Source organism: Heterodontus francisci, chromosome 15 (assembly GCF_036365525.1).
Source record: "Heterodontus francisci isolate sHetFra1 chromosome 15, sHetFra1.hap1, whole genome shotgun sequence".
NCBI classification, from domain to species: Eukaryota; Metazoa; Chordata; class Chondrichthyes; order Heterodontiformes; family Heterodontidae; genus Heterodontus; species Heterodontus francisci.
Genome location: NC_090385.1, coordinates 38,577,355 through 38,591,214, shown reverse-complemented (window position 1 = coordinate 38,591,214; position 13,860 = coordinate 38,577,355). Strand labels below are relative to the sequence as shown.

General features: G+C 43.5%; 1 protein-coding gene across 2 annotated transcripts in view; it reads left to right on the top strand.

Moving 5' to 3' along the window:
- The window catches only part of smarca1 (SWI/SNF related, matrix associated, actin dependent regulator of chromatin, subfamily a, member 1), a 105,648-nt gene that overhangs the window by 10,663 nt on the left and 81,125 nt on the right, over nucleotides 1-13,860 (top strand). For both annotated transcript variants that reach the window (XM_068047393.1, XM_068047392.1), the window contains exons 3-4: nucleotides 2,003-2,089; nucleotides 3,383-3,549. In XM_068047393.1, the coding sequence (XP_067903494.1) occupies nucleotides 2,003-2,089; nucleotides 3,383-3,549 (254 nt within the window). The remainder of the gene's footprint in view (nucleotides 1-2,002; nucleotides 2,090-3,382; nucleotides 3,550-13,860) is intronic.

Sequence of the window (13,860 nt, the reverse complement as noted above, 5' to 3'; positions counted from 1 at the left end):
GCAGAGGGATCTGGGTGTCCCAGTGCATGAATCGCAAAAGGTTAGTATGCAGATACAGCACGTAATTAGGAAAACTAATAGAATGTTCCGAAGAAGGGTGACTGACCCGAAACGTTAACTCTGCTTCTCTTTCCACAGATGCTGCCAGACCTGCTGAGTGAATCCAGCATTTCTTGTTTTTGTTTGTAATAGAATGTTATCGTTTATCGCGAGGGGAATTGAATACAAAAGTATGGAGGTTATGCTTCAGCTATGTAGGGCATTGAAGAGACCACATCTGGAGTACTGTGTACAGTACTGATCTTTTTTAAGGAAGGATGTAAATGCGTTGGAGGCAGTACAGAGAAGGTTTACTAGACTAATACCTGGAATAGGTGGGCTGTCTTACGAGGAAAGATTGGACAGGCTAGGCTTGTATCTGCTGGAATTTAGAAGAGTAAGAGACGACTTGATTGAAACATATAAGATCCTGAGGGGTCTTGACAGGGTGGACATGGAAAGGATGTTTCCCCTTGTGGGAGAATCTAGAACCAGGGGGTCACTGTTTAAAAATAATGGGTCGCCCATTTAAGACAGAGATGAGGAGAATTTTTTTCTCTGAGGGTCGTGAGTCTTTGGAATTCTCTTCTTCAAAAGGCAGTGGAAGCAGAGTATTTGAATATTTTTAAGGCAGAGGTAGATAGATTCTTGATAAGCAAGGGGGTGCAAGGTTATCGGGGTAAGGTGGCAATGTGGAGTGATCAGTTCAGTCAAGAACTTATTGAATGGCGGAGCAGGCTCGAAGGGCCGAGTGGCCTACCCCTGCTTCCAATTCGTATGTTTGTATGTATTGTCTGCCAGGATAGCATGAGTATGCTCCATTTGGCCAAGTTCTCTGATTATTCAGAGTCTAGCAGGAGTTGTTGATTTTGTTCAAGGACTGCATTGTCGAGCTTCATTGCAGCAGTTTTGCGATGTGCTACTGTGCACTGTGTATAGCTTTATAGAGCCCTTAAGTGATGCCCACTGCATTTTTTTCATTCATTCTCGGGATGTGGGCATCGATGGCAATGCCTGCATTTGTTGCCCATCCCTAATTGCCCTTCAGAAGGTGGTGATGACCTGCCTTCTTGAACCGCGACAGCCCAGTGCTGTTAGAGAGGGAGTTCCTGGATTTTGACCCAACGACAGTGAAGGGACGGCGATAAAGTTCCAAGTCAGGTTGTTGTGTGACTTGGAGGGGAACTTGCAGGTGATGGTGTTCCCATGCATCGGCTGCCCTTGTCCTTCTAGGTGGTAGAGGTTGTTGGTTTTGAACGTGCTGTTGAAGGAGGCTTATGAGTTGCTGCATTGCATCTTGTAGATGGTACACACTGCTGCCACTATGCGCTGGTGGTGGAGGGAGTGAATGTTTGTTTAAGGTGGTGGATGGGATGCCAATCAAGCGGGCTGCTTTGTCCTGGATGGGGTCCAGCTTCTTGAGTGTTGTTGGAGCTGCACACATCCAGGCAAGTGACTTGTACCTTGTCGATGGTGAACAGGCTTTGGGGAGTCAGGAGATGAATTACTCGCCGCAAAATTCCCAGCCTCTGACCTGCTCTTGTAGCCACAGAATTTATATGGCTGGTCCAGTTAAATTTCTGATCAATCGGAACCCCCAGGATGTTGATAGTGGAGGATTCAGTGATGGTAATGCAGTTGAATGTCAAGGGGAGATGGTTAGATTCTCTCTTGTTGGAGATGGTCATTGCCTTGCGCTTGTGTGGTGTGAATGTTCAGATTATCAGGGAACTTTTTATTCTAAACCTGGTAATGCTAGTAACCAAACTATGAGTATGACATTAGCTATAATCTGCTTATGGTGCCCATAGAGAGGTCACTACTCAGCTCTGTTCATTGTGAAAAACAATGGAGTATAAAAAGATTTGTAACAGCTTAGTAAAGTTCTTAATTTAAAGGACGAAACTGAAGTTTTAAAATAAAAGTACCTCGAGACAGATTTTATTTTGTTTTCAAATTTCAGAACTATGTTTTGCCTTTGCAACTTAAACTGCCTCTGAAGACCTCAAATCCAGGAAATGATGTGGATCCTGAATACGAAGAGAAAATGGTAAGAGTTGGTCAGAGATTCTGAAACTGTAAGACTTCCATTATTGTCCCTCCTGTTTATTTACCAGAATTTTTATCGTACGAAATCTTGTGTGAGACATTGGCCCTGATATTTACCCAGGGTGGGGAGAAGTGAGGGGGGGGGGGGGTGGTGTGGTGCCAGCAGTTTTGCACGGGCCCTGTCAAATTTAACGTCAGAACCTGAAATCTGTTTCCTGGCGGCAGCCAACCAGATTGAGAGGCTGATTGGCTGGCGGGTGGGTAGGCCCCCGTGACCAGGCTGCTGCCAGGGAGTGAAGAGGAGGGAGGGAGAGATCAGGTGTGGCGGGGCATGGAGAGGGCAGAGGAGGAGGGGAAGAGATCGCGTGGGGACAGAGAGATGGGAGGAGGAGAGAGACCATAGGGGTCTGGAGAAATTGGGGGAGGAGGGAAGAGCATTGCAGGGGCCTGTGGTGGATATCAGGAGACATCAGATCGCTGAGGGTGTTGGTGTTGGGGCAGATTTCTGTTTGCCTGTTAGGTGAACAAGTTTGCTTGGAGGTCCACTGAGGAAGCAGTACTGCTCTTCCTGGCCCACAAGGAGCACTGGAAAAGCACTTACCTGTCCCTTGCAGCAGTCCTTACCTCACTTTAGCTGCCGGGTTTCCTGAAGCCTGGGAAACCTGGCCGTCCAGTGCTAAGGCTGGAACTGGGAAAGAAATCTGAGGCATGTAGCCTCATTAAAATATTTAAATGGACCACCCTGCCTCCTGGAAGTGGATTGGTCACTTGATATCCTGCCTCTGTTAAAACCAGAAATGGGCGGGTCCAAGGCAGGTTGGTGTCAGGTTTGAGACTTCCTACAACCCACCCATTTTGGAGTTTAAAATTTCCCCCCATGGACTTTTTTTTTTACAATCTTACTCTGAATTCAAAATTGCGTAATTTGATAATTTTTTTGGCACAAATCGCTCTTGTGATCTTTAATTTGAATTGCTGAATAATACAATTTTTTTCCAGCAAAAAAACTGCCATGAAATAACAGGAACTGACTGTAGTTTTATACTTTTTATGGTGAATAAAACTACATAATATTTCTCCTGTCATTTTTATTTTCTTAGTCTTCATTCATGTGTCGAGGGTAATGTGCACCTATGTTTAAAACTAATCTTTGGGGATGGTGGAGGAGGGTGGTGTCTTCTCCATTGTGGTGGGTAATGGCAGTTTTATTGTGTCTTACTATTGAAATAAGGAGTGTTTTAATGTGAAGGAGGAAGTTTTTAATGAAATCTTTTCTTTGCTTTCTCCATAACAGAAAATGGACCGGACCAAAAGATTTGAATTCCTTTTAAAACAGACTGAGCTGTTTGCACATTTTATCCAACCAGCTGCTCAGAAAACTCCATCATCTCCACTGAAATTAAAACTGGGAAGACCTCGAACAAAGCAAGATGAAAAACAATCACTGCTTTCAGTTGGAGAGTAAGCACTCTGTTATTAATCAAAAACCTGCCATTTTTTTACAAACTGTTTTAATTGCCTTTGTCTTTCTAATGCCTATTCACAATCCGACTGACTGTATCATCAAACACTTTTCATCTCTACACAGTTATTTTTTCATCCATTCCATGGCCACTAAACCCAATGTCATAATGTACTTGTGTGTTCGACAAATGACCATTACCCTGTGCTTTCCCCTCCCCACTTTATTTTGACTGAAAGGGGTTTTTATAACTTATTTCCTAGTTCTTATCTACCTGAAACAGTAACCTGTCTTTCTCTTTTCAATGCTCATGAAACTGCTGTATATTTCTAGCAGGTCCATAAATAGCTGAAAAGAGAAAAGGTAGGGTAACCACAATTTTTGCAAAAAATGCCATTCATTTGAGAGTGAAGTATTTATGTGATATAATTGAAAGTGATGTACAGTTATGCCAAGGTGGCATGTTGTAATAAGTGATGTGCATGTAGCTACAGTTTCTTTTAGAAAGGTTTTGAAAAAAAGCACAGTCAGGCAAATAACAATAAGATTGATACTTGGGAAACATAGCAGTTTCACTGGAGGGTAGAATTGTAACAAAATCCTGGCTGGTCATGTATTGTGTTGAAGAAGCCAGTATGTCCATTTGGCTGAGGTCTGGGCCATTGTGCTCGCAGACAGGGAGGCTCCTGACAGGAAAAGTAGAATGAGTTGTGAGGGAATACACAGAGGATTTCTAGTGTAACTGTCTTCTGAGGTCCCCAAAGGGGTTTTGTGAACTGTTCAGCAAGATAATAAAGCTTACAAATTACTGTTGGTATAATAGATGATGAATATTTATTTTATTTTGACTGGGTTAGTGTTGATGCTAAAACAGCAGATGGAAAAATGCCACACAAATGTGTTAAATGTTTATTTGCTAATATTGCCAATAGTAATTTCCAGATTTCAATATTTCCCCATGTACTGTGAGGCTGAGTCTATAACCAGACACCAGGTGGTTCTTTTGCATGTCTTGGTCACTTCTGTAACCTTTGCGTTAGTTTTACCACGGCACCTTATTAGAGTAACTATTCCAGGCTTCATTGCTGCTGATTGTAGGCTAAATGGAAGGATTCTGCACCACTGTCACAGACTATGTCATTTGTGATTTTGATTAAGCCCGCGAGATGAGCGGGTTGGGAAAGAGGTTCATGAGAATAGCTCCCAGCAGGCAGCTGATTGGGAAGATCTGCAAGAAAGGAGGGTGGGGCAGTTGGGAGTCACTGCTCATAAGGTGAATATCTCAATAGGCCCTTCAAAGAATGTCCAGAGGCACAGAAAGCTGTGGACTTATCCAGGATAATGGCAGGATATGTAGGATGGTGGAAGAATAGTGTTGAGTTGAGATGGTGACTGGGGGCAATGTATCTGAGAGGGGACAAATAAGGTGATTGGCAAAAGAAGCAACAGCAACGTGAGGAAAACTTTTTTTACCCACCAAGTGATTAGGATCTGGATTGCAGTACTTGAGAGAGTGGTGGAGGCAGATTCAGTTGAGGCTTTCAAAAGAGAAATCGATAATTATCTGAAAAGAAAAAAATGCAGGGCTTCAGGGAGTGGGCAGGGGAATGAGACTAGGTAGTTGCTCTTGCAGAGAGCATGGGCCAAATGGCCTTCTGTGCTGTAACCATTCTATCAAAAGAAGACATGGCTGGTGACAAGAAGGGCAGAAGACAGGAGAAAAGGACCAAAATGGAAAGAAAAAAATGGAGATTGAAGTAACGAGGTTATAAGTGCAAGGGTCAAATTGTTAATCGTTAACTGCTATTTGTGAATGTTATGTGTGAATGTCTTATTTGTTCACCAATTTTGGTTGTTTTTTTGCCAGTGTAAGCTATTCTGTTGTAGTAGTGGCTGACTCAGCAAAGCATGCTGGCTGGAATTTTACCTCAAAACTGAAAACCTAAAAATGCCCTGTTGCCTGCATTGCTACAGGTGAATCCACATTATATATTGCAGTGAATTCATGGCAGTGATCCTGAATTTCAATAGTGACATTAACTAATACCCTATTCACTTAATTGTTGAGCATTTTACAAACAAAGGTCTCTTGTTTCATTCTATGTAGTCTGTCTGCCTGACAAGCTACAAGTTAAAATATTTGGTGACTTCTCGAACTATAATTTTTACATGCTGTTGAGTTATAATGGACATATAGATTGTACCTTTAGTAACCATTGACTGCTGTAAAATGAGCTCATCAGTAATACCCACAGTTAAGGAACAGCTTGGGTAAAGCTGGCATGAATTATCATGGGCAAAGTCATCGAACTGCAGAACAGTGAAGAGCATAACCTTTAAAAAAGAGTGCCATCAGTGAAGCATCATGTAGAGAATAATTATAGTTTTCTCTTCTTATCCTTTCTATTTATTGGATGCAGGCGTTAGGATTGAACAAGTCAGTTGTGCCAAGTTAACAGGGTTTAATTGAGCAGCTGCACCAGAAATGGGGTTTGACGTTATTTTGTTTCATATTCTTAACATGCAAGGAGAAGCTAAAATTGCTACTTTCTCTGACCATGTGGATAATGCACCACCCAGTGTACTAAGACATCGAGATCAGAAAGTCCTCTGATGCACAGTTAGCAATTCTCCACCTGTGTAGTTGCCTTCACATTTTAGGATTATACCTGAAAGTTTGTAATGTGCTGAGCATATATATTGAAATGATATTGCACATAGGCAGTGTCACACATGTCCCACACATGTAGCCTTGCAGTTCCAGGATCTGCACCATTGCACCTATGTTTTTGCCAGCTAAAAGTTTTTGTTCATTGCATTAGGCCTCTCCTAGTTTGGCACAGTCTTTGTTCTATCTGAAGAGTAGGTTGCATTAGAGGTTGATTTTAACCTCTCCCCTACCTACTGGCAGGAATGGTGCAGGTGAGGAGTAAAGGTTCACTTGCTGCAGCATTACTGTTCCTCACCATTTCAGCTGACCCTGTAGCTGAATGCCAGATGTTTACCCCATGAAACCGGGGTCCGAATTAAAAGGCCAGAGTCGCGCTCAGATAACGTCAGATTACGGGTGCCCTGTCAACTTGGATCCAACGGCAAGACTTAGCAAGATTGGAGGCTGAGAGCCCCTGAAGCACCATAAAAGGGGTCTCTCAGCTGCAGCTCATTTGATCACTGGATCTTTGACTGCCTGGATTTCCAAGAGTGTTCCCAGCTTCCAGATCGCAGCTTCTACACCTTTGCTGCCATACCATCCTTTACCCTTATTTTGCTAGCCATTCTTTCTTCTGGATGGAGAAAGACTTGGAGGTGGAATACATCAGGTAAGGGGGGCTATGTGCAGGATGCCAGCACACAACGTCTAAAATCAAGATTTGCCTTCCTGGACCTAACTGAGGAGCAGTGCAGGAGAACAGTGTATTTCTCCAGGCAGGCTGTTGCAGAGGTCTGCAACCTCCTGCAGCATGACCTGCTGCCTTCTAGAGTAGGGGAGCATGCCTTGCCAGAGGCTCCCAAAGTCACTACAGTCTTGAATTCTTATGCCACTGGTCCTTTTACTGTGCAGAGGAGGAAATCAGCTACATAAATGACTCACTGGCTATTATCTCTCCCAGTTGTATTTGATCTTCAATAAGAGATAGATTTTGGCTTCACGCTCTGATCTCTTTTAGCAATGAGTGTGAGTTCTTGAACATTTGGTGTTATTGTGGACAGATGGGTGATGGTTTGTCTGGTTTCCGCTGTTTACCTCCCAGCTGACCACAGGCAGTGTTTATGTTGGTGGTGTTTCAACCCCTGTGCTTTACTTGCCAAATAAACGGACAGTGACAGGTTTTGTTGTAGGTTTAAAACAGGTTAACTATTTATTAAACAATATTCATTCCCCGAAATGCTCGTAACACCACTCACGCACACATTCACACACAGAAACACAAGAATAGATAGATATAGAGAGAAGGGTAGGATGTAATTCAAAGTGAGGTAGTGTTCGTAGTTTATGGTAAATCTGTTGAAATTTCTCAGGAGGACAATCTTTTTTAAAGTTGCAGGCCTGGGTATTTTGTAGTCTTGAACTTGTTTAGGTGTTGTAGATTTCTGTTGGTTAAGACTTCAGACTGGAGATCGTGGTCACTATCAGTTCTCTGCTGCAGCAAGTTGAAGCACAGAATTAGCAGCAGGGCTCCTTCCTTGCCATGCTGAACTTCTTTCCACAGCCACAGGCTGGACTGCTTTCTGTGATGTTGCTGATCTCTCCCTCTGTCTCCAGAGGGTTACCTATTCAGGTCAAAATCCATCAAATTAGAGTTTCTGTTAGTTGACACATGGTCATCTCCCCTGTTGTGACCACAAATGATGTGGTTATTTCACACCTTCTTTGTCTCAGAAGAAATCCATTCAATTCAGGAATGTCTCTTGATGGTTTCAGGATGGGTGTAGTCAAAACCTCTTAGTCTGGAATGTATCCTTTTGTGCCTTCGAGATAGTGAGGCAGTTTTTGAATACACAGGCCAGGTCGTCTGACTTTAGGCAGCTATCTTTGCAGCACATCATCCACTTTTTTTATGGGAAAAGTCAATTCTCCTACCATCTACCTACACTAGGGGCAATTTGCAATGGCCAGTTTACCTATCAACCTGCAAGTCTTCGGCTGTGGTAGGAAACAGGAGCACCCGGCAGAAACCCACGTGGTCACAGGGAGAACATGCAAACTCCGCACAGGCAGTACCCAGAACCGAACCCGGGTCACTGGAGCTGTGAGGCTGCAGTGCTAGCCACTGCACCACTGTTTGTTACTGAAAGTCAGTGACTATTGTGTCAGAGCCACTTTCTTGTCTCTGATGGCAATACCTTGATTAGTCCCTGCAGGGCACCACTAATAGAGCTTACAACAGAAAAAGAGAGGGAAAATTGTATTTTACTAAATGATTTATTCCTACCTCTTAATGATGTTTTCAAATTCTGGAGTATCTCCAGCATCTTTTCAATATTAATTTAAGAATGCAGTTTAATTTAGTTCATGTTGTTACTGCTTTAATGATCATTTGACTTCACATTCTGACGAGGGTAGTGCTTAGGGCTCACCTGGAGTCCCCATATGCCCCTTTCCTAGTTTCACTTAAGACAAGAAATTATTGTCCTATTGTTTTATGCACCAACATGTGCTCAGAATAGCATTCGCATTATGTAATTGCTGACAGACTGAGTTGTTGTTGTTTTTCTCTCACACCAGTTTAGTTAGTCTTTAACAATTATTCATTCATTAACGTGCGAGAACTGTAATCGAACCAGTGACTAAACAACAAATTGTTGGGCATCTCAATTAGGTTCCAACTGATGGCATATTCACGGCTGCCATGTAAGGCTATCCTTGCATGTACTAAGTGTTACTATCTAGAGTGAATTGCAGCACAGCATTATGATTGGTCCTAACAGCTAGTATTATGCCCCTATGTAGGGCTTCCCCCCTTACTAAATTTGTGCTACTTTGATACGGGCTTACAGTGAAGGGTGATGAATGATAGCATGCCATCTATTCTTGTAGATCTTTCATTCTTCAAAGTTTTTGCATGCTGCACAACATTGTCCAGCCTACATATATTCACAGGCCCTGCAGAGTTAGATTTTGGAAAGAAAGGGGGTTGAGGTAAAAACAAGAAATGCTGGAAATACTCAGCAGGTCTGGCAGCATCTGTGGAGAGAGAAGCAGAGTTAGCGTTTCAGGTCTGTGACCTTTCATCAGGGATTGAGGTAATTGGTTAGATATTTTCAAACAAACTGGCACAATGACTCCTATCTCTCGGCTTCTTATGACATGAAATTAAGAGATCACATGCAGCATCTGCAATGTCTTGATGACATTTTTTTATGTATATATTGTCAACACGTGGTTTCTCCAGAGCCCATTAAGGCAGACTGTACTCATAAAGTGCATGGAAATACATATCAAAAAATATGGTAGGCAGTATTTTAGGATTTTGTGATGTATATGGTTCAGTACAAGCAATGCTGTGCAGCTGCAAGACACCGATCACAGGGATTTTATTTTCTTCATTTGGTCAGTATTAGTTAACAGAGCTCACTTATGATTATCCATGTTTGTGTAGTGTCCATAGAATCATAGAACCATAAAAAATTACATCACAGAAGGAGGCCAGTCAGCCCATCGTGTCCATGTTGCTTGAAAAACTAGCTGCCCAATCTAATTCCACCTTCCAGCACCTGGTCCATAGCTTTTCAGGTTACAGCACTTCAGGTGCAGGTCCAGGTACCTTTTAAAAGAATTGAGGGTTTCTGCCTCCACCACCATTCCTGGCAGTGAATTCCAGACACCCACCACCTTCTGGGTGAAAAAGTTTTTCCCCATGTCCCCTCTAATCCTTCTACCAATCACCTTAAATCTGTGCCCCCTAGTAATTGACCTTTCTGCTAGGGGAAACAGGTCCTTCCTGTCTACTCTATCTAGGCCCCTCATAATTTTGTGCACCTCAATTAAGTCACCCCTCAGTCTCCTCTGTTCTAAGGAAAACAACCCTAGACTATCCAATCTTTCCTCATAGCTTCAACTTTCAAGCCCTGGCAACATTCTTGTAAATCTCCTCTGTACTCTCTCCAGAGCAACTATGTCCTTCCTGTAATGTGGTAACCAGAGCTGTATGCAATACTCGCAACTGTGGCCGAACCAGCGTTTTATACAGTTCCAGCATTATATCCCTGCTTTTGTATTCTATACCTCGGCCAATAAAGGAAAGCATTCCATATGCCTTCTTCACCACTTTATCTACCTGTCCCACCATTAGGGACCTGTGGACACACAATCCAAGGGGTCTCACTTCTTCTACCCCTCTCAATATCCTCCCGTTTATTGTGTATTCCTTTGATTTATTTGCCCTCCCCAAGTGCATTACTTCACACTTCTCCGGATTGAATTCCATTTGCCACTTTTTCACCCACTCAACCAAATCATTGATATCATTCTGGAGTCTACAGCCATCCTCTTCCCTATCAACTACACGACCAATTTTTGTGTCATCAGCAAATTTCCCAATCATGCCTCCCACATTTAAGTCCAAATCATTAATATATACCACAAACAGCAAGGGACCCAACACTGAGTCCTGTGGAACGCCACTGGAAACAGCTTTCCATTCACAAAAACATCTGTCGATTACTACCCTTTGCTTCCTGTCACTCAGCCAATTTTGGATCCAACCTGCCACACTCCCCTGTATCCCATGGGCTTTCATTTTACTGACCAGTCTGCCGTGCGGGACCTTGTCAAATGCCTTTCTAAAATCCATGTAAACCACATCCAGTACACTACCCTCATCAATCTTCCTTGTTACTTCCTCAAAGAATACAGTTAAGTTAGTAAGACATGACCTTCCCTTAACAAATCCATGCTGACTATCCCTGATCAGTCCGTGCCTTTCTAAGTGGCAGTTTATCCTGTCCCTCAGAAATGATTCTAATAATTTACCCACCACCAAGGTCAGACTGACCGGCCTTTAATTATTTGGCCTGTCCCTTGCACCCTTTTTAAACAATGGTATAACGTTCGCAGACCTCCAGTCCTCTGGCACCTCACCCATATCCAGTGAGGATTTGAAGATGATCCTCAGCATATCCGCTATTTCCTCCCTGGCTTCCTTTAACAACCTGGGATGCAATCCATCCGGTCCTGGTGATTTATCCACTTTCAAGGATGTCAGACCCTCTGGTACTCCCTTTCTCATTATGCTAATCGTATCTAATATTTAACACTCCTCCTCTTACTACAATTCCTTGTACTTCCCTATCTGGTAAAGTTCCCTGTTATAATAATGACACTGACCCCAAGAGTAGATGCAATTCACTTATCAAGGCATTGGAATAACCTTTTATGTTGATGAAAAAAATAATATTGCGCTTAGCCAAATACAACTTCATCTTGTATTAGAAGAGAAGTCACTTAACAAGCTGAAATCACACATTTATCTTATGCAGACCAGGAAGAACATATGTTTGATTTCTGGCCTATGTTGTGTTCATTAATCTCATTGTGAATGTCAGATATCAGTGGGGGTATTTTAGTTGGTACCAAAGTCTCTGAGTTGGGGAGGATAAAGTTAGCATCTAGGCCTCTGGGTGAGTGAGGGTAAAACATGGCCAAAGGTCTCACTCCTCATTGCTCTCCAGTGACCCCTGCAAGAGTTGTGCATATGTTGAATATGGGATCAGGTTCAGGTGTGATGCTCCCTCTAGATGAATAGTCTGCACTAATCACTGTGTAGCCTTGCACATGAAGTCTCTTGTGCAAGTTACTGGAAAACATCTGGTTCTGTTGTTATTGTATCCCAACAATGGATCTATATCTGAAGGGGAGAAGAGGAAAAGAATGGTAAAAGAATTCACTAAAAAGGGGAGCTGTGCTGTTGGGGAAAACAGGGCAGAAAATTTTAAATGTCATATAGAAATAGAAATTTGGGGATTTAGTGGTTGTATTGAAGTTATAACAAGCAACAATTCTTTGATTTGGAGGATTCAGTGGTACTTATCTCAGTGCCTGTTGGGTAAGAGATTTCTGATGTGAATGATCATTTACCTGTCACAGCTTCTTGGACTATTAATAATTTTTCCGCCTGCTTTTTGTTTTAAAGAAAATGGCATGAGACAAAAGGGAAGAAAAGAATAACAAAACGGAAGAAAAGAAAGTGGTAAAGGCTAATTATGGGGCATGAAAAAATAAGATTATCATGCATCAAAATCTATAGTTAGATATGATTTAAGTCTTAGATTTATAACTGGATAAAACTGAGTAAGGGATATTAAGGTGAATTTTAAGAAGAATAATGGTAACAAAATAAGCTGTTTAAAGTTAGATTGGAGGATGGCAGGATTGGGGCAATAGTAACACGAACATACAAAATTGATGATCAGGAAAAGACCTGCCCGCACCATGTCTGGAATTTTAACCTCGTTGGACGGGAGCCGCCAAACCGACTAAAAAGTCGGTGGCGATCCCACCTCCGCCTGGCCTGGGAATCTGGACCACATTTTACGGTTCCCAGGCCCTTAATTGGTCTGAGGCGGGACTTCTACCTCAATGAGGCAGGAAGTCCCGCCTAATGGAGCTGCTGGCCAATCAGTGGGCTGGCAGCTCTTAGTCCCAGCAGCGCCACTGGGAGCAGTGGCCACTGCTGGGACTGCAACCCAGCTTCAAGAAGAAGAGGAAGGACGGCCCTGGGAAAAGGTAAGTTTTTGGGGCCTCGTTGGGGGTGATCGGTCGGGCCCCAGCTAGGCAAGGGTGGTCGATTGGGGTGAAGGTGGGGGGTATGTTGGGTGTTGGGGGTGGTTGGGGCATTGGGAGTGGCCCACTGTCGGGCACAGGGTGCCTGATCAGGAGGCCATCAGAAAGCTGCCTACTTTTAACAGGCGGCTTTTCTTGGACTTGGGCCGCCCACTTTCCAGTGGTAAAATCCCCGTTAACTGGCCACTTAAGGGCATTGATTGGCCTGGGGCAGGCAAAGGTGGGAGCAGGTTGAGAAGGGCTCCCACAGACCCCCACTCCATTTTATGCACCCCCCCCCCCAGAATCTAGTTAACTCTTAACTGATAGATGAGATACCATATATACACACATTTAAGATTAAAAATGTGTCTCCGCTTGAGGTTAAAATTAGGAAGCTCTCTTCGAAATAGATCATATCCCCCATCTGGTTTCTCATGTAGTGCAGTTTATTTCTCCAAAGATAGTGGGCTAAATTTTCTTGAGTTCCTGACATCAGGCTCCGTGGGGCTGGGGGGGGGGGGGGTTGGGCCGGAAGATTGCAATGGCAGCCGCCCACCACGGAGCCTGACGCCAGGATTGTCGGGCTCGATCTTCCTGGCAGTGTTGACGCTCCGTGGTGGCTCCCCTGCTGCTCAGCGACAGGACCTGACTTTAAATATTTAAATAAATCTCATGAATATATTCACCGACAATTCCCCGTGATCTTACCCAGCTGTCTGGGATCTTCCGTGCGATGGGCGTCTTCATTTACCATCCAGCCAAGCTGGGGAAAAGGGGAACTTCGGATTTTAAGTTGAGTGGGGTGGGAGTAGTGGGGTCAGCTCTGCATTTCTAGTGTTGTGGGGGCAGGAGGAAAGGGTGACCTCTGCACTTTGTGCATTTGTGGGGGGGGGGGGTGTGAAGTCACATGTTCAATGTTAGTGTTTTGGGGGGAAAACGGGGCATCCATTTATTTTCATTGGATTGGTGGGGGACAGGTCAGAAACGTACTTGCAGTGGTAGTTGTGGGGGGGAGCACGGGGTTCAACTGTGCAGGTCTGACAGC